The sequence below is a fragment of the Rissa tridactyla genome, chromosome 4, assembly GCF_028500815.1.
Source record: "Rissa tridactyla isolate bRisTri1 chromosome 4, bRisTri1.patW.cur.20221130, whole genome shotgun sequence".
Classification (NCBI taxonomy): Eukaryota; Metazoa; Chordata; class Aves; order Charadriiformes; family Laridae; genus Rissa; species Rissa tridactyla.
In genome coordinates, this window is record NC_071469.1 from 73,462,400 (window position 1) to 73,487,046 (window position 24,647).

Here is a 24,647-nt window from a genome sequence, read left to right on the forward strand (position 1 = left end):
TTCAGCTCAGGAAAAAACACAGTGTTATCTCCTTAGGCTTGTCAGGAGTTTCTTTTGATGAACAAAATGTTTTGGAAAGGTTTAACTTCCTGAGTTTTCACACAGCCCTGTGAAAAGGAAACGGGATCACAATGTTCTGGGTGCCCACGGAGCGGCGTGGCAAACTGAAACTCTTTCATATGCTCTCATATGAGACACCAACATAAAAATCTGTATTTTAGATTTACGCTGCCTTAGTTGAATAATCCCTAATTGGGTGCTTTCTGCTTTGCTGTGAAGAGTTTTGTTCACAGCAAACACGCCGCAAACTTTAAACTAACTCCAGACTTTTTAAACACAATTGTCAGTTCAAACACTCAGAGGCAGATCGCTCCCCAGACTTCTGCATCCCTTCAGTGCAACCACCTCAGAACACACATCAAAGGAATTATGACAAAACAGGAATAAATAAAGGATATCCAGAATTTCAGAAAGGCATTCAGTAACCAGCATGAAAGATGACGATCAGGAAAACACTCGGCTGCTATTTTTAACGCCAGATAAACTCAGAAAGATGGGAAAGTTCAGAGCTTTTTTCCCCACTAACTTTCCTTACACATACTATCCAGCTAGCTAACGTAACAGCAGTAACAAAGTGCAAGAGCTTGACCTCAAACAGGAAAAGAATGTGTTAGGAAATACTTAAATAAATGATGTTTCGAGCGGTCTGAACCTGATGAACCAAGTCTTAGGGGACTTGGAACAGCTGGTGAACTCCCAAAGCCTTCAGCTGCTATGTGAACTTAGAAAACACAGTAAAGATTCCCTACCCTCTGTAATACTGGATGAGAAAAAAATGGTATATTTAACTAGAGAAGGAAAAAAATAATCAAAGGACTTCAGTTTAATTTTGTCTGTCAAATATTGAAACAAAGAAGCCAACCATGGTCAAAGACTGCCATAAAGAAGGACCAAGGGGATTAGCTAAGAATGAGTCTTGTGAAGCCATGCTGGCCTGCTTCTGTACGAGAAGCAGCTTAGTCCCAGGGAAGCTTTTGATGCAGTCTGATATAACACTCTCATAAGTAAGCTTGGGAGCTGTATCCTGGGTGATGCTGATACAGGGCAGGAGATAAACCTCACTGACAAATGAGTCCATGTACTTCAGTCCATGTGTATGAAGAGATAGTGTTCAACAGGATTTAACTGAGGAGGAATTTTACAGAAGCGTTAACAGATCTGGCATCACACACCATGGCCAGTAATCACATGAATGATGGAACATAAAATATACTCATTAAATCTGCAGATAAGGGGTGCAAGGATCAGGAGTGAAGAACAGGTCCTGCCTTGGACACAAGGAAGGACTTCTTGATACATGTCTTCTAGTGGCACCTACCACCTCTGCAGCTGTTCCACCTTATTGCCCACAGAGGACTGGTGGAAATATCTTGTACTTCAGGTAATGCTGGTAAGAAAATGAAGCTTAAGGCTCTCAGGACTGGGAGGTTATATAGGTAAAGCACAAGTACTTACGACGTCCTCTCCCTGGTGGAATGGCAGCACAGTGGTGCTTGATGTCTAGGGCACAGGCTGTGTGGAGCACAGGGTCAACAAATATATCTGCTTTGCTTTCCTTCAGCATGTTGAGCACTTCCTGGAGAGGGGGAAATTACAAGTACATGTCAAAAAAAAAGCCAAAACAGAGAACAAAATTCATACTGCTCAATGTTTCTGCAAGGTGCATCATCTTTTTAAATCCAGGCTCACGAGAAAAAAAACACTACTGTCCCTGGGTGAGGCTATGAATGCTGGTGTAGGCCGGATTAAATGTCCCAGTTTATACAGGTTACCATAGTTATGCGCATTAAAATACTCATATTAATCTAAAATAAAGTCAATATGCCAGGGCTACTTCAGTTAGAACTGAAATAAGGTGCCATAGCCACAGGGCAAGTCATACAGCCATCGATCATGGCCAATGCCTAGGCCATACCCAGCACTCGGGAAGCCTGCAACGGAGACAGCAACAGAAAACAGATTAGTAACAAGAAACTTTGGCAATCGTAATCGAGAAAGGATCCAAGCCTGGAATTGCAGAGGAGGGCATTGTCGGCACAATTTTCACTGGCAAATTGAAATTGAATTGAATCACTGCAGGCCAGAACTGAGACGTGTAAGGAAATTTGCAGAGGTCTGGCTTCATACTAGCTAGAACATGGCCTGGGCTGTGATCTGGAAAAAAATCACAGACTTCTAAAAGGCATCCCATCCCTGCAGAGCACATTCAATTTATTTCCTTTACCTTCTTGCACATTTCAGTTTTTATTTTCAGCAGATTCACTTTCAGACATTCTTCCACCTGCCCAGTCTGCTCCTGAGCTGCAGCTTCTTCTGCACACAAGTTGGCAATCTGTTTTGAAAAAGGTATTTTAACATAAGTAGTTCACAACAATCATTCTGCCTTTTAGCACATTTATGTCTCAATATATTAGTTCATCACAGGGTGCAGCTAGAGAACACATGATGAGACACTTTCCCCCCCAAGAATCCTAAGAGCCAAACGCAGTCTGGCTCATGCAATATTCATACCCTTTGAAACCCAACAGCAAGAAGTCAATATTGCTGTACCGAGGAGGAAGGCAGGGAGGAAAATAGCATAGAAATAATGTTAAGATATGAAATAAGCAATACCTGAGGCATGGCTGATTGGGCTATCAAAAGCGAAAGCTCAAAAACCTGACTGTATTCCAGTCAAGGCTGACAAGACTAGAGAACTAACACACATTTTTTTATACCAGGAAAGCAGCATTTTTCCATAGTCAAAAGTACTGATGAGATCCCAGATGAAAAAATTAATTTTATATTAGCGCTGCACAGAAAACTGCAATTCTTGCACACTGGGCAAAAGGCACAAGCAGAGAACCTGACTAGCTAGGAGTTCAAAGGTTTTTTTTTTCTTTTTTTTTTTAATTATCAGGAGAGTTCACGTTTTAAGAAACAAAATTTGTTTCATGAAGGGAGTTTTCATCCTGAAAATGCAGTTGCTGAGCTACATCTCCTACCTCTTCAGAACAGTGCATCTGAAGCTGGGGATCCAGCCGATAATCAAGAGCCGATTCCTGGATTATCACTCGAATTTGGTCCTCGCAGTCTGGAGAGAGACGCTGTTAAGCGGAGAAAGTCATTAACCCACTCAGTGACCTTTATTTTCATAAATCAATCATGTTGCGTTTTAAGCTGCATATTCTTTAATAGTGCTATAGGAGTCTAAAAACTCATTTCTGTACAGGCTGTTACATACATTGAACACACCGCAATTTCCATTTGTTACTCAATGACTCTTTCTCATTGGCATGCAGCAGCTCTGCTCACCTGGTCTGCGTATTTCAACTTCAGGCATGAGATGACTTGTCCTTCCAACTCCGTATCATCCTTGGCCCTATTCAGGATATTTTGGCAGAATTTTGGTATGTCTGCTTTGCACGCCTTCCTGAGCACTGGATTTAAGCGGTAGTCTACCCGAGAAAGATGACAGAACTTCATCAGAGCACACGTCTCTCCAGATTACAGAACACAAGAGATTCAAAAGAGATTTGACAGAAGTTTCCTGGGTGATATTGTACCATCAATGAATTTACTTTGGGGGAAAAATAGTATTTTTTCACAATAGAATTTTAACTTGCGAGGTAAGAGCTTCAGGAATAAAGTGGATCCAGTAGCACACGTTGACCCTCAAAGAACTTGACTGAATAAAGTCAGCGTGTGCACTGACAACCATGAAGGAGAATAAAACAAAGCAAATGTTGTTTCAGCCACACGGACCACTCAACAGCTCAGGCAGGCAAGTTAAGGTTTTTTTTCAGAAGACGATACCTGTGTTCTGTGTAATCTGGCGCTTGGTAATCATTTGCTTGCATTTAGGATCCATCACTTCACTGTTCTTGTTTTGTTTCAAACACTGCAACATATTTTTTGAATCTGCCTCTGGACAAAACCGCTACAAAAAAAAAGAACACAAAACCCCCAAATTTCATCACTGAGCACTTGGAAAAAACAAAGCCACAACTATATTAAAAGAAGAGAATAACCACCTGCCCCATCCAGAGGTATACCGACACACTCCTTAGCCCCAACACCTATTAGAAAGAACAGTGCTCTCTCTAAACTGACTACGGGCATGAATATCTCTGCCCACGGACTGAGCACTGAGCTGTACAGCCTTGACTGACTTCTAGGCACCAGCTTGTGCTGGCAGTATCAAAAGCAATACGCCTTGATTTTCTATTCTGAAATTACAGCACGCTTTGCAAAAAATACCCAGCAAGTTAAGCCTCATACCCATCTACTTTCCCGCCCCTTTATTTTAGAAATTAAAAAGGGAATCTTAAGTCTATACACATACTGCTGTTCTGCATAAATGCTGGCTGGACAAAGCGATAGGTAAAGACTTCATCAGTAACGCTCAGGAGAAAGTAGGACCATACAGAGTGAGAAAGCAGAGAAGAGCTCACTGATACTTATTTGCCCATTCCCACCCTGAATGAGATAGTCAAAAGTGAACCAGCTTACCCAAAATTCAGACCAAAGTACTAATTTCTTTTGTTAGAAACTAATTCTGTGAGCGTAAGATAAGGCTGTTGCATCTTTTAATCCTCACCACTTTGGTGAGATTACAGGTATATTTTTTTTTTTAATTATGAAATTGCATTGGAAAGCAATAAATTCTTGAGGTATTCTGCTTCGGCCACAATAGGGAGTCCAGGTACTGCATACGGACCACACGCACTGGTGTTTCAGGGCTTGCAGTTCTGGCTGCTGTGCAAGAGTGTCTTGTATTAACCTGCACTGCTGCTTTCCACGTGGTACCACCTTAAGCCAGCATTGCTCATGTTAAGTTTTGCATGGTTTTGCCTGCTTTATCAGTTTGATGAAAGTCTGTGTGCACCGGGTCTGCAGCGAACTGACGATGTTACTGCTCTCTGTAATCACAACTTCTTCACCTTTGCTAAAAGCCAACCCAAATCCAAACCGACTAGATGAAAACTGTATTAAAAAGCCTCAGCACAGACTTCCTCCTTAATTCTGCTGGCAGTTGGAAAGACGGATTTATCAGTGTGTGGACTTTGATCAGATAAGTAGAGGAAGTAAACTTGAAAGAGAAGAGCCCTGAAGAAACCTCAGCATGATGTAGAGTTAAGAAACTCATTACTTTGCAAGAAAGCAATCATACTTCTGAAACAAGACAGCAGTATTGTTACAAGCCTTTATAGGAACCTCAAAACCGCTTATAACCCAACCTCACTGTCTTAAATCAGCACGCTACCGTTACCTTGATCATCTGCTTGCAGACTCTCATGAGCGTGTAGTCCAGTTCTGGATCCATCATCTCCGTCTCCTGCAGTTTAAACACTTTCTGGTGGCACCGGGTACTCAACTGCTTCTTGATTTCTTTCAGGCATTCGATAATCTACAACCCAGTATGACAACCATTACAGACACATCGTTAATATGATCCTGTCATACGCTGCTCAGAACGCACAGCTATGTGTTCCCCTAATAGCCATCTTCACCCGATTTATGCAGTTAAGTTCCCAATGTCTAGATTTTATCAAAAGTCATTACCAACACTTATTTCCAGGACTTGCTTTAAGCTCATTTTTTCTCACAAAGATTTAATGAGATGAAGAGGGTCACCTGGACTTACTCCAAAACCCCAAGCCTCATCTTGCAGACATTACACCTAAGAAATCTTTAGCAACATTCACAGTAACCAGCTGCTAATAGCTTAAAACTAGCATTAGGAGTTCATTAACTGAGGAACAAACTGCTCACAGCAGCGCATTCGCCCAATAGCAGTGCTCATGAACCAGTGGGGAGAAAAAATTATGCTTCAAAATACCAATGAAAGATTTCAGTGGTATCAAAATGAAAATCTAACACTGCACTCACAGGGGCAAGAGTGGTTTTCAAAAGTTTTCTGAAATGAAAATACAAATTAAATTGTAAATTATTAATAAAAATCCATTACCTGAGCATTGCCATAGGGCACGTTTTGGCAGTAGTTCTTGATGTCACTTTTACAAGCCTCATACAGTTCTGGTTCGAGTCTGATATCCTCAGTCTGCAGGATAAATTACAGTATGAACTTAAGTAGGACACTAAAGACTATTTTATTTTGTTAATCTATTAACTAGAGCCCTCTACTCACAAAAAGCAAGCAACTCTCACAACCAGCAGGTCAGATTCTTTGAGTTTAAGGGTCTGGGGTGTGAGAAGTAGGAAATCAAGCTTGCAAACACATGCAGGCTTTTTACACTCAAGGAAGGGTTTAAAATGAACTTAGAACTGCCAAGTTGTTTCCGCTGTTCCTCCTAAAAGGGCATCAACACAAGTGTCCCAGACAGCTAAAATCTTTTCATGTTAAAGTTAAAGGACATGTTAATAGCCACTCGTTTATTGGGTGACCTGAATGAAGTTTCCTGCTTTTCATGACGCCCAGCATTCAAATTTTTCCGTACAAAGGCAAGAGTGCTGTCTCTCCTGATACGGGCCTAACTTAGGGTGAAGCTTTAACACTCAAGCAGTACCTACTGGCCAAAGACCTTCGGAGTTTATTGCTGCAAGCACTGCAGCGGGAAGCCGAGAGGCAGCCCTGCCTACTGGAACACACACTACCCCTGTTTATCCAACTGAGCAGCTTAGAGCAGCTGGAGGCGAGTTGCTTCATCTGTGCTTGTTTCCTCAGTCTGTAAAATGAAGCTTTTATTCTCTCCTAGAGGACTCCGACAACATCAGCATGTGCAGCACGTTGCTCTCTAACACTAAACATAATCACTTCTAGCTGAAATTCCAATGACCATTTAGCTTGCCTTAGCCTTCATGAGACTATATTTAAGGCATTAAAGTAGACAATCATTACTTTCACCGTGAAGGGCAGCTGAGCCTCGTGTTGTAAGAAGGGTGAAAAAATAAATTAGATACAAATGAGCTTCCTTTTTCCCCAGGGTGGACAAACTAGGAAGCTTTAATTCAAGGACCTTGCTAGCAGAGCAGGAAGAAGAAGAGTTTCATGCATGTTTACCATCTCTAGCTCCTCAACACGCAGCTGTTTGCGGCACTTCAGAGAGACCCTGTGTTCCTTGGCATCCTGCAAAGTATCATTGCGCACAGTTGTGCTCAGACAGATCACTACATCCACCCTGCAGAAAAGAAAACAGCTTTTTACTCATACACCCTTCACTTAGACCAGCCAAGGCTGGTGGTGGATCACCACATTGAAGAAAATGACCCCAAAAATCCAAACGCAACATAAAGTCCTTGTGCAGCTATGCTTGCTTCTACCCTGGGTACAGCTCTATGCAGAGTAACTGGATCACAATTAAAACCTAAATGCGACCCTATCTAATTGGAATCTAGATTAGCAGCCAGGAAGATATTCAATATGCCACCACACTCCTGCCCAGGAAGACCTCTGCTCTTAAGTCACATGAGCACTTTTGAAAAAGCTTTCCTTAACTAAGATCTAGATGAAGGTGAACACCTACATGATATTGCAAACAATCCTTCAGCATTACGGGAAGGGCATTTATATCATAAAATGCAAATAGTCTTGATATCCACCAACAGGACTGACCTTGTGTGTAATTTAGCCTTACGTCATTGCAGTAGGCCATTAAAAAAAATCCTTACACTGAAATGAACAAACCGGCTAAAATAAGCGGAATGTCTTCCCTTCCTAGATCAGCAAGTGGAACAACGGTAGCCTGCACCTTAGAAGATGATGAATCTAGCAAGGAAATCAGAAAATCATAGGGTTGGAAGGGACCTCTGGAGATCATCCCGTCCAACTCCCTGCCAGAGCAGGGTCACCCACAGCAGGTGGCACAGGAACGCGTCCAGGCGGGGTTGGAATGTCTCCAGAGACAGAGACTCCACCACCTCTCTGGGCAGCCTGTGCCAGGGCTCTGCCACCCTCACAGGAAAGAAGTTCCTCATGTTGAGATGGAACTTCCCATGCTCAAGCTTGTGCCCATTGCCTCTTGTCCTGTCACTGGGCACCACTGAAAAGAGCCTGGCCCCATCCTCCTGACACCCACCCTGTAAGTGTTTATAAGATCCCCCCTCAGTCATCTTTTTTTCCAGACTTGAAGAGACCCAAGTCCCTCAGCCTTTCTTCATCAGAGAGGTGTTCCAGTCCCCTCAGCATCTTGGTAGCCCTTTGCTGTCCCCTCTCCAGCAGTTCCCTCTCCTTCTTGAACCGGGGAGCCCAGAACTGGACACAGCGCTCCAGATGCGGCCTCCCCAGGGCCATGGCAGAGGAGGAGGATGACCTCCCTCCGCCTGCTGGCCACACTCTTCTTGATGCCCCCCAGGATGCCATTGGCCTTCTTGGCCACAGGGGCCCATTGCTGGCTCATGGTCATCCTGTTGTCCACCAGGACTCCCAGGTCTCTTTCCACAGAGCTGCTCTCCAGCAGCTCAGCCCCCAACCTGTCCTGGTGTAGGGGGTTATTCCTCCCCAGGTGCAGCACCCTACACTTGCCCTTGTTGAATTTCCTAAGGTGTCTCTCCACCCAACTCTCCAGCCTGTCCAGGCCTTCTGCTGTGTCAGCCACCCCTCCCAGCTTTGTGTCATCAGCAAACTATCCCTTCATCCAGGCCATTGATGAATACATTGAACAGGACTGGACCCAGTAGTGACCCCTGGGGAACACCACTTGTCACTGACCTCCAACTAGACTCTGTGCCCCTAATCACGGCCCTCTCAGCTCAAAGACATCCTGGGTCACGCAGTCCACTAATCATAATCATTAGCCATTTTCAGAGGAAGAAAAAATAGAGGACAGGCTTGTACGCAAGAGTAAAGCAGAAGTAATTTTAAAGAGTCAGACAATGCCTCTACCTTAAGCATCTGCTGAACAGTCACTAAGGGAAAACACATAAAACAATCAGCCTTTAAAGGAAGTCCAGCATTTGCCGCCCTATTGTGAAGTATTGTATAAATACGTAATAAAGTTAACCAGATCACATTGCTGCTTGGTCAGGTACTACGCACTTTTTTTTGATGTTGGGGCAAAGCTTCAGCACATCCTCCTTGCAAGCCATTTTAAACTTGTATGAGAATCTAAAATCTTTCATTTGAACCTGCAAGAGAGAAATGAGTTAAAAAAACCAAAACCTTTGGTCACCTGGAGAGGGAAAAAAAAAAAAGTAAAGTTCTGCCCAAAAGAACCCTTGTTGAATTATACAATCAGCAAATGCTTTTGCCCACAACTTACTAATGTGGAACGCTGCACTGCTACAGAAGGTGGGACCCTCCCTACCATACGCCAGGAAGGAAGAAGGGGGCCTGAATAAGTCATCTCCAGAAGTGACCATTTATGACCAGACATTTATGAACTGCCTGAATTCACAAGAGCACTTTAAATACAGCAGGAAATCAATCTCAAATAGCTAATTCCTGTCAACACCCTCAAGGAACAAAACAGCCTTCCATTGATAGCAAAGTGCTGCTTACCAGCTGGAAGTGAGTAACTCCGATTGCACATTTTTCATTCATTTCCTTCTGGTGTTTGTTCTGTATTAGACACTCCATCAGGTCCCCAGAATCAATCTGGTTATCTGCAACCTCCTGAAGAAGAGGTGAAAGGCTTAAAAATGAGCCACTCTTCCAAGTCATGATTTTTATGCTCCTGGAGCCCACCGTGACCAGGAAATAGTGGAACTTATGGTCCCACTCTCTACTGTGAGCTTACACCCACTATTAACTGACCACCCAAGAGTTGTACCACACAAGTATTTATAGATATAGTTCAGAAAAGAATCATCTCAGGCACACGCCCACTTCAGACTGAGGAGAACATACTGCAGAGACTCAATGCTTACATGAAGTAGTACAGTTAGATGCCTTCACCACTATGTAACTACTCAATCCCACAGCAATGTGAGAAGTTATTTCAGCAATCCCGAGCAGCTGCACACAGTGGGGCAGCAGGACGCACCGCTCGCGGGCGAGGGGGAAGGAAAGAGTTTAGGTTTTAACCCACTCTAAAAAGAGTGATTTTTCCAATTACAAGACAATTTGCATCTTCAAACTTTAGCTTTTATGCTAGGGCTCTGATAACAGCAGAAGCACTAGATGGAACTAAGAACTTCTGTTTTATAGAATCATAGAATTGCCCAGGTTGGAAGGGACCTTTCAGATCATCGGGTCCAACCATCAACCTAACTCTGACAAAAACCATCACTAAACCCTATCTCTAAGCACTGTGTCTACCCACCTTTTAAATACCTCCAGGGTGTTTTTTTAATTAAAGACTTTTGTAACTGCTTATGTCTGATTTTACTTTTGAAGTGTGGCAAGTACACCAAGAACTAATACTAAAAACCTCTAACCTTTCCCACACAGTGTTTTTCCCCCAGATATCTTCACACGATTACAGAGTACTCACATGACAGAATGTCTGGATAATGGGCTCACACGCTCTCATCAGCAAGGCTTCAATTTGAATGTCCTGCAGAAAACACGAAATATTTCATTTTCACAACGAATGGACAAGAAAAAAGGCTCTGATAAAAACCCTGTGATAACAAGTTAAACTCAACCCAGTTTTCAGGATGTGGAAAGATGCAATCCAGACAGCTTTACCCTTCCAGTTCTGGAAATCCTAAGGTTCACTCCTACCAACAACGTGGCAAATGCAAGACAAGCCTTACAGCTTAAGGGAAGAGCCTGGTCTCCACAGAAACTCATTGCTTGGATATTTCAGCCAACCTTCACCCATCTGGATGCTACAGCACTAGAAATCACCTTACACCTAGGCAGAGTTAAAGATTAATGATAGTTCTGAACAAACCATTTTGTAACCACTGGAAGGAAGTTTTCCCTAGGGCAGAATGTGAATTTTAAGAGATACGGGGAACAGGTGGGGGCAAGATAATCAAATATGCAGCTTCATAAAAGAAGTAAAGCTGCTGACCTCACTGAAAACCTCCAATGATGCAGCTGGCAGTTACGTCTTGCAACATTTGAGACAGGGGGAGGGAAGTTGCAATATGGTACTCAAAACTACTTGAAAGCAAGACCCAAAAAACGAAGTCCCATGACCTATCTTGACTTGTACTAAAGATAACAGCGTTGGTTACCTGTGCAAGAAATCTTAGCTTCAGTACCATAACCGATTTTAAAGGAGGAGAAATGTCATCACCAGCCTAAAATCCCGAACCGTTGTTCAATTCTCCTCCTCAAGAACCCTACGTGAAAACTTACATCGTACGGGTCAGAATGGATGGTCTCTGCTTGATCCCAGAGAGCTCCATTTCTGCAACTTCTCTAACCTCACTTTTTTTCCATCACTATCAAAATGACGTGCTTAACTAGACATGTTTGACTATTCCCTTTACCCCAGGTTGCAAATCGCTCACCTCAGACTCCAGCTCGGTGAGGTTTCCCACTATGTCTCTGCAATCAGACACCAAATCATCAAGATGGTCCTGAAGGCATTCCAGCTCCTAGAAAATCAGGTATTTTAGTGTGTGATGCAAGAACTCAATTTGAAAATTTGGGCCTGAACTATTGTTAACGCATGTGAAACTGCCGCCCTCCTTGTGAAGTCCTAAATCTCATTTAATCCCACTCCTCCTAAGGATGTTGGTCTAGGATGTTACCGCTTGTTCTCAAAAGCTGCTTGATGTGCTTCCACTTCTGAAATACCACATTTAATTTGCCCTTCGCATAACCTTAATGAGACATTAATTAGCCAAACTACAACCTATGATGGGCACTTGAAAGAGACAATGGCATATGCTCTACTGCATCTGCTGTTGAATGGCTCCTCCCTGACAGCTCTGCTAGGGCACAGCAATTTAACACAAAAGTATTTGTTGAAATTTTGTTAAGTAGCAGCAGATGTTAGTTCAGTTCTCTATAAACACAGGAAGCACGTCAGTATTTGCCAAATGGAAATGGGATAAAGTTTATGTGGGAAATGTCAAGCTTGTAATAGAATATTCCAAATAAGAGTCAGGGTGGGGTGGGGTTGCTTCATCAAAGTACCTCTTGTTAACTACCCCCTTCCTCCTCATTCCACTGCGCATTTGAGCCTACTGAAGCCATGCAGTTGGTGCAAAGCTTCTTCGTATCACCTCTGTCTCTCAGTCTAGTGTAGATTACATTTCAAACTGCATCCATTTTTAATATACCCTCAGGTATAAAGAGACAGCTAACAACAAGATGTTCCTTTATCCCCTTTTTTGCCCATCCCACCCCTCCAGCTCTGCAAACAAAGTTACTGTGCACAGTACCTGCCCTGTCTCCGTTTTTTCACTGCACCACTTCCCTAAGTCAATCATGCACTTGTCCTGGAGGGTTGGATCCAGCTTCACGTCCATGGCACGCTGGTGGAGGATCCTCTGCACCTCAGCTCTGCACTCTCGCGATAGCTGCAAAGGCGGCAAAGAGCATTTAGCATCCGGCGGCTCTAGAGCCATACAATGCAAAGAAGATGTTGTCAGTTGACAACGTACTGAGAGTGACCACAAACACTACCAGTGACCCCAGAAAGTGCAGAAGTCGGCCTGTACTGCTCAGCATGAGCCTGCTGGGACCCCCACAAGAAACCCAGGCTCCAAGAGAGTTTGGAGCTTTTTCATTTAGTTTGAATGGAAGGCTCCTTTCATTCCGCTAAAATAAATCTTATGTTCTTGAACTTTCACATTGCTTTTGAAATGAGATGTCAAAGCAGGTCCCTAGATTATCTCACACATTGCCCCCTTCACTCAAAGCTACAGGCTGCTTCTGAAGAAGCAAGTCAAACCAGCTCGTGCCTTCAACAACAAAAGGGAAGCCCAGAATAAGGCAATATAGTCCGGCTGTAATTTCTTGTCAGCACCCCGCCCTGCAGAACATCAGAGCCAGCATTTGCCAAGACCGAGGAAAAAAAAAAATTGTAGAAAAATCAAGGGATACTTGTATGGTGCCTGTCAGACCTAAAACGCACCAGGCAAAGCTTGAAACGTCATGCATTTAAGAATCCAAAGCACTAGAAGTCACCTAGCATTTTGTGGACAGCACTGGAAAAAAGTACAGATCTAATCCCCGATGAGTTTGCTTTCAAACACTAAATTTCAAAATGACAGCCGCTCCCCCTTAGCCTACTTTCCACAAGAAAAATACATTTAAAAGCCTTTTCTTTCTCCGATAGATTATTTGCAGGGTGGTTATTGATTTCTTTGGTCAGCACTAATATAAAATGGAATTAAGAAGTCTCAACTCAGCACACTAAGAAACTGCATTAAAAAAATTATTCCTAAAAGAGAGATATTTTCAGTCAATACTTGACCTCTGCCACAAAAGACTTTTTAAATCAAGCTGAAGAAATTAATTTTTAAGCCAGGCCATTGTGTAAACCCACCAACTCCTCGGGGCTGTGTACACTACAGCGCCAAAAGAAATGGAACCAAGTACCCAGCTGCTTTCAAGGGAGTGCCTTGATAAAGGCACGAGAGGGCAGCAAACTTGGAAAGAGTAGCTCTAAACAAAAAAAGTGTGATTACGGTGGATCTCCAGATTGCAGGGCGGTAAGCCACATCCCCGCTGTCTTCTTTAAAGGCAGCACAAGCACATTTAGCAGTTCAGTATGCTCCAAAGAATTGAAAGGATGCTTTATATCAATAGGAAGAACTTAATGGAGTATAATCTGAAGTTGTATTCAGACCAAAACTTAATTAGAAACAGCCCAGGAAAGCTGGGCTTGGAACTCCTTTTTGCGTAAAACCAATTTTGCAGCTATGCTAGCTATTTACAAGTAATCACATTCCTCTTTGGAAAGACAAGGGGGAGGACTTGCGCTGTGTCTGAACAGATAGCCATACCTTGTTGTCAGCACACAGTTCCCCCTGCGGGCAATTGTCACATCTTGATGTGGCTCTTTTGCCTTACCAGAACAACATAGTCCTTCAAGGCACATTTGAGGAGGACCTGTGCACCCGGAGCAGTGCAAGTACCACCTATGGGAAGTGCTTTTACGTAGCTTTTCCAAGTTCTTGCAGTTTTAGCACAGGGTGTCCAACTTCCAAACGTACGTGCAACCCTTCTATCACAGATCAAAGAGCAGTTAGTGGCACTCACCCTCCTTCCTTGCTCCTCTGTGCGGTACGCATGCCTGTACAAGCAGGAGAAAACAGCCCCTGGAGGCATCAGCTCACTAGTCTCATTCCAGCCATGGGTATGGCAGAGACGGGAGGCATCTCCCTGACACTTGCGGTAAAGGACTGTATCCAATCTGCAAACAGAAAAGTTATCACTAGCACTTTATTTAAGCCTTTAATGTTTTTCATATTCTGAAATGCTTTTGAGGCAGAAAAATCTACTTCAAATTTCACACACCACCACATCATTTAGCAGCGGTGTCCAGCCAATAGGTGGCAAAACGCCTGTCGCTCAACTTGGCGTTAACTCCCCAGTCTTGCAAAAATACACAAGTATCTTTAATTACAGATTAAATCTTCAACAGTTCTTGAAGTGCCTCCCATTCTCTTCTGCAGCATGCCAGCCAAGTGCTGACACATGAGAAAAGAAATCATCTCCTTGATATCCTAAAGCAGCAAAAAGACAGGTACCTACCATGTCTTGCTTGTATAATACCTTACGTGTACGCTGTACTGGTGCCATTTTGAAATGCCAGTTTCATAAAAATCGGAGTTAGATAAATTATTGTCTGCTCCAGATTTGAGCTAACTGAAGACTCAGCATCTCTTGCTTTTGCATACAAGGAAACTGCAAGTGCAGATCACTTAAGATGACATCTAATTATATTAAAACTAAGTGAGATATTGCCGACTTCCCAAAATGGAAACTTCAGATTTCTACACCACTTTAGTAGGCAAGCATCAAGTGATATTAGTGGACACAATTATACAGATAATAAGAGTAGTAGGAAAACCCTTTCTGCTCTGTGGATCTGTCCTAGGCACACAGTTAATATAACAGTTTTTATAAGCCAGTTCTAGGAAACAGTGGTTAAAACAGGAAAGATGAGCTAATGTTGCCCAGCCTGCAATATTAATTATCTTTACCCCCAGCAAAATGCAAATACTCAGTCTTCCTTCTTCCCATCACTTAAGTTTGTCTCAAGTAATGAATTACCTGCTGGAAACATGGCACTGGCAGGAGAACCAGCAATGAAGTGAAACAGGAAGAGGAGGAAAAAAATATTAAGTATTCTTGTCTACCTATGGAGACAGTTATTGAGATAAGCCCTAAACTCTCTGGTCCATGAAGCCCCATGTATTTTAAGGGCAGAAGATTCACAGAGCTTCTTAACAGTCAGCTCTTAACTACTGGCAATGCTGCCAATAGGTACAGATGCACATCGGATTTTCTTAATGTTTGATTTGAATACCCTTTGCAGTAATCAAAGCCCATGACTTCTTGCCTTCCACTAGTGACCACATCTGTGGTTGCTGACAATAGTTATTCCATTTCTTTCTTGCAGCAACCCCACTTGAGGTGCTCTACCTTCCTCACCTCTCAGCCTTCTTCAGAAGAAAAGCCAAACATTTATTTTTTCCTCACTAGTCACGTTTATCAAACTGATACTCTCCTCATCTTAACCCACTCAGACACAAGGGGCTCTGTATATATTTAAAACAAAGCACTGCCATCTTTGGATGCGGAAGTTGGAAAAGCTGTGCTCCAAAGGGAATTACATCTGCTCTGCAGGCTGTAATCACAGCAAGAGAATTTGAAAAGAGGCAGAAATGAAAGCAGGGAGCCTCTCACACAGTGGTTCTTTGTTATACTTATTAGCGTGGTTTTCTTAACTCCCATGTTGTAGCACTGAGAGCAGATAAAGCTGGCTGCCACCTGCACAGAAAGTGACCTTCAACTTCAATATGGCCAGACAGACTTCTTTAATTAAAGATGCATTGAAAAATTCAGAGCTCAAACTTGAGATTATTTTGGGGCTGCATCATTTCTAAGTAAGTACCTGATTTAAGTGGGCATCGCACTTTTTCCAAGCAGCTTTTCCTTCTATTGTTCTAGACAGGCATTAATGCCCTACAGACCTGGCATCACAGAAGTCCTCTTTTGAGCAAGCATAAGCTATATCATTTTACAAGGAACTGCTAATCCATGCAAACCCTAAATACAAGCATCAAGTGAGGATACATTGTTTTACAGTACTCACTTCCAATCACGAGATATAAAATACTGGAGCTCCAGAAGCCTGTGCTCACAGTCCTCTACCATCTTTTCAGTGTACAAGTGCTCCATCAGGCAGGAGAGAATCCTGCGAACAGAAGAAAAAAGTTAGGCAACAGCCCGTTATTATCATGCTGAGTTTTCTTGTAACGTTGGTGTTGCCAAATCAGTCTTTCCATTGAACTGTAGATAAGACAGTCAAACACAGTGAAGATCTTTCTCTTCCTTCAAGATTACATCTACAACAACCGTATAGCACGTTTGTACCCTCTTAAATCCCATTGTTTTAGCTATCTCAGCAAGTCTGATGGACAAAATCATAAGGACTATTTTATATAAAATCTGGATCAGGAGACAGTATATGTCACACCTGAAGACTTGTCCCTGCAGCATGGGTTTGCTTAACTGGCCTTTCAAGGCCTGTTACTTTTCTTTGTGACAGCACTAAAGACTTATGGCGTAAGAAAAATTAGCACATCAAATGTTGCAAATTTAATCTAAGCACCTGAGATAGCTACATCCTTCACCAGTGGTAAACCTGCCCTGTTACAAAAATACTAGCTTGCTTATATGGCAAGAACGAAGACAGAGCTTGGATAACACCTCCAACCCTGTACGAGTTGCTAGTTTGGAGCCCATCATTTCTGGACAGGTGTTAGTATCTATATTGGTTAGCCACACAATCTTCCTGGATGCCCAACAGAACCAAAACCCAGCTGTCACCGAGAGGCACCTACATTGGGTCTCCAGACCGTATGTGCTTGCAGGCAGTCTGTATAACCGATTCACAGGCCTCGTTCAGCGCGCGGTCAATGCGGTAATCTGCACCAGGGTCAGTTTCTTGAATCAGCGTTTGGAGCTGGAAGAAAGGAATTGCGTATAGGAAAACAAATTATAATGATCAAAATGAGAGCGCTTACAGCTTCTCGGTGTGGCAATTCTACGGCTATAACTGCACTACCAGGTACGACCTCTGCTCTCCAGTTGATTATTTTAAGCGCCTGTGCTGCCAGCTCAATTATCAGACATGGGAGTCCAGCGCTGCTGAACCCTAATTATCCATATGAAGCAGCCCAGCAACACCGGATGAGACCGGTCGCATACTGTAGGTCAACTGTAAACCTGGTCTAGTTATATACCAATTTACAAAACAGAAATGCTAAGATTTGAATATTGTATTTCTGATCCACCCTCATCCCATAAAGCTGACGACGCTAAACATACAAATTTGTCACCTTTCAATGAAGACTATCTACTGTTCCAAACTGAAAACCAAATCAATGTTTAAAGACCGGTTACCTAACTACAAACAAAGCTTAAAAACATTTTGGAATTGTCTAGAGAGGACGCAAAAGTTTCACTGAAATATGGGATAAAGTGTCCTGTTCTGCCGGCCCATGAAATATCATTTCCGCAAACATGCCTGCTCAAGCTTTTGGAAGGCAGGGTAGCCACAATTTGGTTGATAGTGCACAATTTATTATTTGTATGATATTGTTTTTACCTTCATATATACATGAAGGTAAGGGAATTTGGGTACATCTCAGTCTCAACCTACAGGTTTGGGAACAAGAGTAGCTTTCCGGGCCACAACTCAGCCCAGGACCCCCACAGCCCACTTCACATAGGGCTGGTATCATCATTCGACAGGCAAACATTTTTAGCTGACAAATTTGGAGCAAAATAAAAAAATAAATTAAGAAAAGAGAGCTTGCTTAGAAGACAACTGCAGGGCGACATCAAACGGTCTATGCTGTTAACATCTTGACACACGCTTAATGATTTTTGTTACTAGCCCCCAGCCCAACTAAGTGAAAAGCACAGCTACAATTTTATCCTCCATCTTTCAAAGTCTGCACCTAAACACCATCCAGGAAACTTTGAGGGGCAAAGCCCTAACATCACAAAACAGAGAAGAACAAAAGAAAAAAAAGCATCCAAGAGCTGTAGAAAATACAAGCTAGAGCTATTTATCCAATAGGAAACCTGTAATCAAGAGAACAGATCCAGACTGCCTGGGAGGAACACAGGATTTCCTGCAACTCGCTCTTGGCCAAAGTTAATTAGGCCCAGCCTTGGTTTCTAAGGGATGCAGGCAGCTCGGAAGAGCACTGCCTAGCAGGCACAAGCTGTTGATTCAAAAATTCTTGGGATATTTTCACTAAAGAATAATAATAATAATTAAAAAAAGAAACATTTATACAACTCTGAAAGTAGTCAAACAGAAGCCAATACAGGATCCGGTTGATAACAGGGAGCCATACCTTAATCAGCAGGAGAAGGGAGAAGTGGTAAGTCCTTCGCAGACTTCAAAGCAAGAGTCAAAGCAAAAAGGAGAAGAATACGGTGGTGCTGCTGGCACACACACCCAGCCTGCATGGACGGGATATACGCGGCACATAAAATGCTTTATGTCAGATGTTTACATATGAAAAGGGATCAAGTACGATTAGTGGAATTCCTCCCTTAAGGACAAACGGGTGAACTAAAACCTCAAACCTGACACTTTCTTACACACAGGGATTAAATCAACTGGCCAGAGCACTATATAGGCAGGATTCTTCCCCACGTCTCAGTTTATGGGGTATTTGTGTTGCCATACGGTGCACTTTGGCCTCTTCCACTTGGTACGACAGCTGAGAAGCACCAGCTCACTTCCCAGTCGCTCCGCCCTGTACTGGGCATTCCTGCAGGATTCCCAGTCCCAATCCTCAACCCCGTGCAAGATGTGGAGCAGCGAGCCAGCTGCCCTGACTGCAGGGGCGAGGGAATCATTTGGCACTGGTGATAAAAGCGAAGGTTTTATAGGATTTTCCTCCCTCTCATAACAAACCCTTGCAGCTGAGAAGCAGCCGGATAACCTTTATAATCCTCTGAACTTTTACCCTGATACGGAGCTAAATTTACAATTCACTAACAATTTATTGGCTGTATTAGAAATCGGAAGCAGAAAAGAATCTGCCCTTTTAGCAAGGATTATAGTTTTACATGTTCAACATAAAAAGCAAAGATGAGACCAGAGCAACATAAAAGCCACTCATTTGAAAAACAGTTTGTCAGCAGCTCTGGTATGAAATATTGCTTCCACTAAGTGACACCATAGGGGCTAGACGCTGCCAGTACAGCTGTAGACCTTCTATGTGCTGATGCTCACAATTAATGGACACGCGTATCTGCTGTCTGATGACCTACAGCACCGCAGACCCACCCTCCCTATGCGCAGGATCTCCATCTTTGATGAATAACGTAACAACGATATTTGCAGAAGACCATTTAATGACCAGAAGACACACAAGCTGTATGTCTCCCCAAAGCAAAGAAGAGCTTGTTTTACAAGGGAAACATGCTCCTGAAGTAGTATCTCATTCTGATGGTGGGGTTTTTTTCTTAATAAAAATGCATAAAATCATAGAATCCTCTAGGTTGGAAGGGACCTTTCAGATCATCAAGGCCAACCATCAACCCAACACTGCCCAAACCACCACTACCCCACGTCCCTCAGCACCACGTCTGCCAGCTTTTAAATACCTCCAGGGATGGTGGTTCCACCTCTTCCCTGGGCAGCCTGTTCCAAGGCTTGACAACCCTTTCAGTGATGACATTTTCCCTAATCTCCATCCTAAACCTCCCCTGTTGCAACTTGAGGTCATTTCCTCTTGTCCCATCGCCTGTTCCTTGGGAGAAGAGACTGACCCCCCCCAGCTGCACCCTCCTTTCAGGGAGTTGCAGAGAGTGAGAAGGTCTCCCCTCAGCCTCCTTTTCTCCAGGCGGAACACCCCCAGCTCCCTCAGCCGCTCCTCACAGGACTTGTGCTCCAGACCCCTCACCAGCTCCGTTGCCTTTCTCTGGACACATTCCAGCACCTCAGTGTCTCTCCTGTAGCGAGGGGCCCAAAACTGGGCATAGTATTTGAGGTGAGGCCTCACCAGTGTCAAGTACAGGAGCCCCTAGAGAAATACATAAATAGTATAAATACTATCCTTTCTTTCAGAACAGGCAAAGACAAACTGCAAACAGCCCTTAAGAGGGCACACTGCCAGAGCGTACCTGCGATACACTGCGGGGAACAAGGCCTTAAGCCTACAGTTAGGCTACGTAAGGCTGACCAAACACCCGGGAGTTGTTTCGAACTTAGGTGAACTGTTTACATTACAGAGAAAGCCATCGTTCCTCTACCATTTTACAGACCTTGGGCATTTTGGCAAGCTCACTGATCAAAACCGAGATAAAAAACCCACCGAGCTCTTCCATGTTTGGGTCTAGGCACGCCTCTTGCTCAACAGCGAGCAGTGTCTCACATGTGAGATCATCCTGGTTGAGGCGTCACGAGAAATGAAACCGCTCAGATCAAGAAATCTGGGTGTCAGAAGGTTTAAGAATGCATTTCATTGACAGTTTTAAGTACAAAGAATCACCCATGTTCCTCATGCAGGAAAGGCTACAAGCAGATGCTCCTGCAGGAAAATAACCATGCAGGTTCTTCGGTTATGTTTTGTTGTTTTGGGATTTTTTTGTGTTGTTTTTGGCAGATCTTCTATTCAAAAGGCAAGCAGAATCAGAGCAAACCTTGACAGACAAGACAGTAAGCAAAACCAGATCCAAATCAGATGTTTTCCGTTCCAATTTCCTCAAGCAAACAGCCTAGGCAAGCGTGCCTAGAAGCTGGTCGTACAGCTTCTACAGTGAAGAATTTCAGGACTGCTTTGGACTAGCCAAGAAATTAACGTACTCGATTAGCGTTACCTATCGATGCTACTAAAAGCACAAGGACACGAGTTTTTGACTCCACATAGAAAAGACAACATCTGGAGATGGGCCCAAAGCTCTGCTGGGACAAGTCCAAAGCAACCCTTTTTCCCCTCTCTTTTTTCACAGGTGATAAGGTAAGAGATGCCAGAGACCACTAGTTCCACCACCAACAGCCACATCACAGTTACCTGAGAGCATTAGCATCATGTTCCTGAAATAAGAATTGCCCAAGAACATCAGAAAGCAAGGATCAGCAGTCAGCTTTGGTCTAGCTGGACTTGGGCTGAAGCCATGTGGACCAAGCCAAGGAGGTAAGGAAGCAGGAGATGGCTGAAGCAGCCACCCTAGTTGCAGATGAGGAGCCATTGGAGGTACAAAGTGACAGGAGCTCTCCCCAACATTACACTGTAGACAAAAAAAAAACCCCAATCCGAAACAGTCCATGCTCTTTGATGCAGTCTGTTTACTAGTTTTCAGAACTCCCAACAGAACTCCCAACCTTTCCCCCACGAATGAATTTACCGAAGCTGCACTTCTGAGACCATCCACACATCTCAAAGACAGAACTATACTGACACATGGCAACAAAGCAGCCGAGAAAATCAGCTTCAGGAAAGCATCAGCGGCTCAGCAGAAGCATACGCCAAAAATGGTCTCTAGGTATGCAAAAGGAAATGAAGCAGCTCCTGCTACTAGGAAGGGATGGACCTCTAACTTCTTCATCGTCTGCCATATGGGCCAATCTCGTACGACAGGCAAGTCTGAGTCTCTTGCACAAGTATCTGGAAGGGTTTCAGACAATATTCTCTTCCTGACAAAGACAATTTACCTACCATAGAAGGTAAAAGCAAGAAGCTCATTCTAACACAATAATTTAAAAGAGAACAAAACCAGTGACAAGCTGAGACAACCATTACCATTAACATATAAAAATATCAACAATAAATGATTTAGTACCTCAAAAGTCACAGGCAGCTATATAATAGCACCATGCCAGTCCTCGGGAACACAGAGCATTGCAACATTTATCCTATTCTTGCATTCATCTATTTCCTCTTGCCCATAAAAATACAGACAAGTCAATTCTATTTTATAAAATCAAGACTTAATTTGCTCCTGCTGTCTTGAGAACAGAACATAGGTCATTCAACTTGCAGGGGAGTCATGGTCAAGCCCTGCTGCTTCATCAACTTATTGCACAAAAATAAAGCCGAAGCCTAAGTATAAGAGAACTGAAAAAAAAAAAACCCCTATGGATTTCTACAGACATTCTTTTTCTCCAGAAGTCTGAAATCTCCTATCACTTTTGGGGGTCCCCAACCTTGACTTACAGCTTGTTCTGAACGTGCGCTTCATGATCTGGCAGCTATTCCCAAAATGAACTTATCTTCTGACAATTTGCAAATAATCAAGTTCTGAGGCAGCGAGTTCAATTTCATATTTGAACAGAAACAAGTATTCAGTTTTTCACAGTAATGTTGCAAAGCCTAAGTCACACACTACAGCTCACCGCAGAAATGACTCAAACTGTACAGCTGCTGCACCAATACACCTGGTATTTACGCAGAAAAAAGCTTTGTCACAACAGCATCCTGTGCTTTACAAAAACTTAACAGATATATTAATATATCTTTGAATAACATACACAAACTGGCAACATTTTGGGCTCAGGCTTTAAGCTACATGTACATGGAAAAAGGACTAGAGTGGTTCCATATACTGCAGGAGGTCAAGAGGATACATCTCCTCCAATTCCTACATCAGCACTAACACTCGTAGCCATTTTTGACATTGATGTCACTTTTCCAGGCTCATGGGTCATTAAAAGCAGGTACTAAGTACAAAAATGTAATACTACATTGAAAAGCACTAATGAGTTTGAACAAATATTAAACAATTGCTTTCAATTGAAAGAAACTACAAACAGGATGCACCTGGGCCAAAACGGAGTTTAAAAAAAGGCAAAAGATTCATCCTATTTTAAAAAGGTATTTTGGAGAAGAATGATATTTCCTTCAGTGGCTGCAACTACGACAACGTGCAGCAGTATGCTGTGCCTACCTGTCCCTGAAGTTTCATTTCCATCGTTTAAGCTGAATGAGACCGCAGAAGTAAAACTGAGTGGAAAGGTGTTTTGAGAAGATTTAGTGCTTTTCCAAGGACAGGGCATACGGTGAAAGGGGAAGGAGAGGGCATGCTTTAACACTTATAAAAAAGCAAGTTTCATACACCTTGCACCCAGGAGAGAATTCCATGGCTTCAGAGCTGCTGGAGAAGAACTACTGGAGATCCAGTACAAAATCCAGAGCAAAACAATCCAAAGCGTATTGAGTAAAAAAAAAAAATATTAATAAAGCACTGCTAGATACCAAGTTACACTTTATATCATGACAATTACACCACTGCCTCCGGCATTCCCTGGTAGCCAGCAGAGCCAGACTGCCTTCAGTAGAATCTCCATCGCAAGGCAAAATCTTAACAGACAATCAGTGCTTCTCCCAACTGAGCAACCTAGAAGCAAAGGGATGGAAAAGCATCTTACCGCCTGCTGACAACTCAGCCCAACGTTTCCCTTTTCGCCCCGTACTACTTTCATCAGGCAATGCAGGGTGCGACCCTTCCGATGCAGGCCTGAGCAGTGGTGTTCGATCTCCCCTCGGCAGCTGAGGATGATTTCTGGGCTCAGTGAAAAGTCTTCCATCAGCATGCGCCGGTAATCCAACATTTCACCCTGGCACTCGCTGCTCACTTGTCGACCTGCGCCAAGAGAAAACAACGTGATTTAGTATTAATGCTTAGCAGAGCCCTTCCTGACCTGTGCTACCATCGCATTGGAAGAACAGGGATGATGTCCACACTCTGGGCAACACCAGGTTGCAACAAGTCCTAGAGCAGACATGCTGGGGATTAAACCAGTTGTTATGGTAGGTACCAGCATTTAATTGAACCCGTAAAATAGTCAGTCTATGGATTCAATACATGAATTTGAAAAAAGGTATTCCTGAAAGATTAGGAGACTCTTGTTTTGGATTTCACATTCCAGGAGGTGCTTTTGAAGAACAGCTGAAAACGCTCAGTAGATCTGCAGTTCTGTGGTACAGGTCAGCTACTCCCTGTACGCCCAAAGGAAAGAGAAGTCACCTCCGGTAATTTACCAGCTTGATATGCAACTGGGGGAGGAATTTGTCTGACAGCAGGTTAAACATTATCTGAGGAAAAGGTTTTCTACAGCAACAGCACATACTTGCTCAGGAAACCAAAAAACCAGATTAGAATACGTTACCAAGAGTATATCCAGAGCGTGTAACAAACCAGCTGCAGTCGTATAGAAATCTAGCGTTAATAAATGCTGAGATCTGCTACAAGCTTTCCTACAGTCCCATGTAGAATGGTTTTATTGAGTCAAAAGGAACATGTTGGCATTTTTGCTAGGCGCTCCCACAGCCCTCTGTCACAACCTACTCACACGTGTACAACGCCCTGCGCCACAGAGGTCCTACACACCAACAGGGGCTCCCGGGCACTGTAACAGAGACACGCAGAGGTGTGGGGAATAATTATTGCTCCTCCTGGGCTAGGCTTTGTGCACAAGCCACACGCTGCAGAACCTGTTCCACCACGAAAGTGGAAGTTATTAACTGAACAGCAGTTTTCTGCATGTAATTCAGGAAAGCACCTGCCCTACCACAGGCGGAAGGGAGGGAAAAAACCA

The 24,647-nt window shown here is 43.3% G+C and overlaps 1 protein-coding gene across 4 annotated transcripts in view; it reads right to left on the bottom strand.

The window, feature by feature from the left end:
* Nucleotides 1-24,647, bottom strand: part of GLG1 (golgi glycoprotein 1) — an 89,295-nt gene that overhangs the window by 6,267 nt on the left and 58,381 nt on the right. For all 4 annotated transcript variants that reach the window (XM_054197692.1, XM_054197693.1, XM_054197694.1 and 1 more), the window contains 17 exons: nt 23,478-23,692; nt 16,924-17,045; nt 16,173-16,274; nt 14,111-14,264; nt 12,286-12,423; nt 11,407-11,493; nt 10,434-10,496; nt 9,500-9,613; nt 9,038-9,126; nt 7,064-7,181; nt 6,011-6,103; nt 5,312-5,449; nt 3,856-3,979; nt 3,355-3,497; nt 3,045-3,146; nt 2,285-2,392; nt 1,516-1,636 (listed from right to left, as the gene is read on the bottom strand). In XM_054197692.1, coding sequence (XP_054053667.1) covers nt 1,516-1,636; nt 2,285-2,392; nt 3,045-3,146; nt 3,355-3,497; nt 3,856-3,979; nt 5,312-5,449; nt 6,011-6,103; nt 7,064-7,181; nt 9,038-9,126; nt 9,500-9,613; nt 10,434-10,496; nt 11,407-11,493; nt 12,286-12,423; nt 14,111-14,264; nt 16,173-16,274; nt 16,924-17,045; nt 23,478-23,692 — 2,031 coding nt within the window. The remainder of the gene's footprint in view (nt 1-1,515; nt 1,637-2,284; nt 2,393-3,044; nt 3,147-3,354; nt 3,498-3,855; nt 3,980-5,311; nt 5,450-6,010; nt 6,104-7,063; nt 7,182-9,037; nt 9,127-9,499; nt 9,614-10,433; nt 10,497-11,406; nt 11,494-12,285; nt 12,424-14,110; nt 14,265-16,172; nt 16,275-16,923; nt 17,046-23,477; nt 23,693-24,647) is intronic.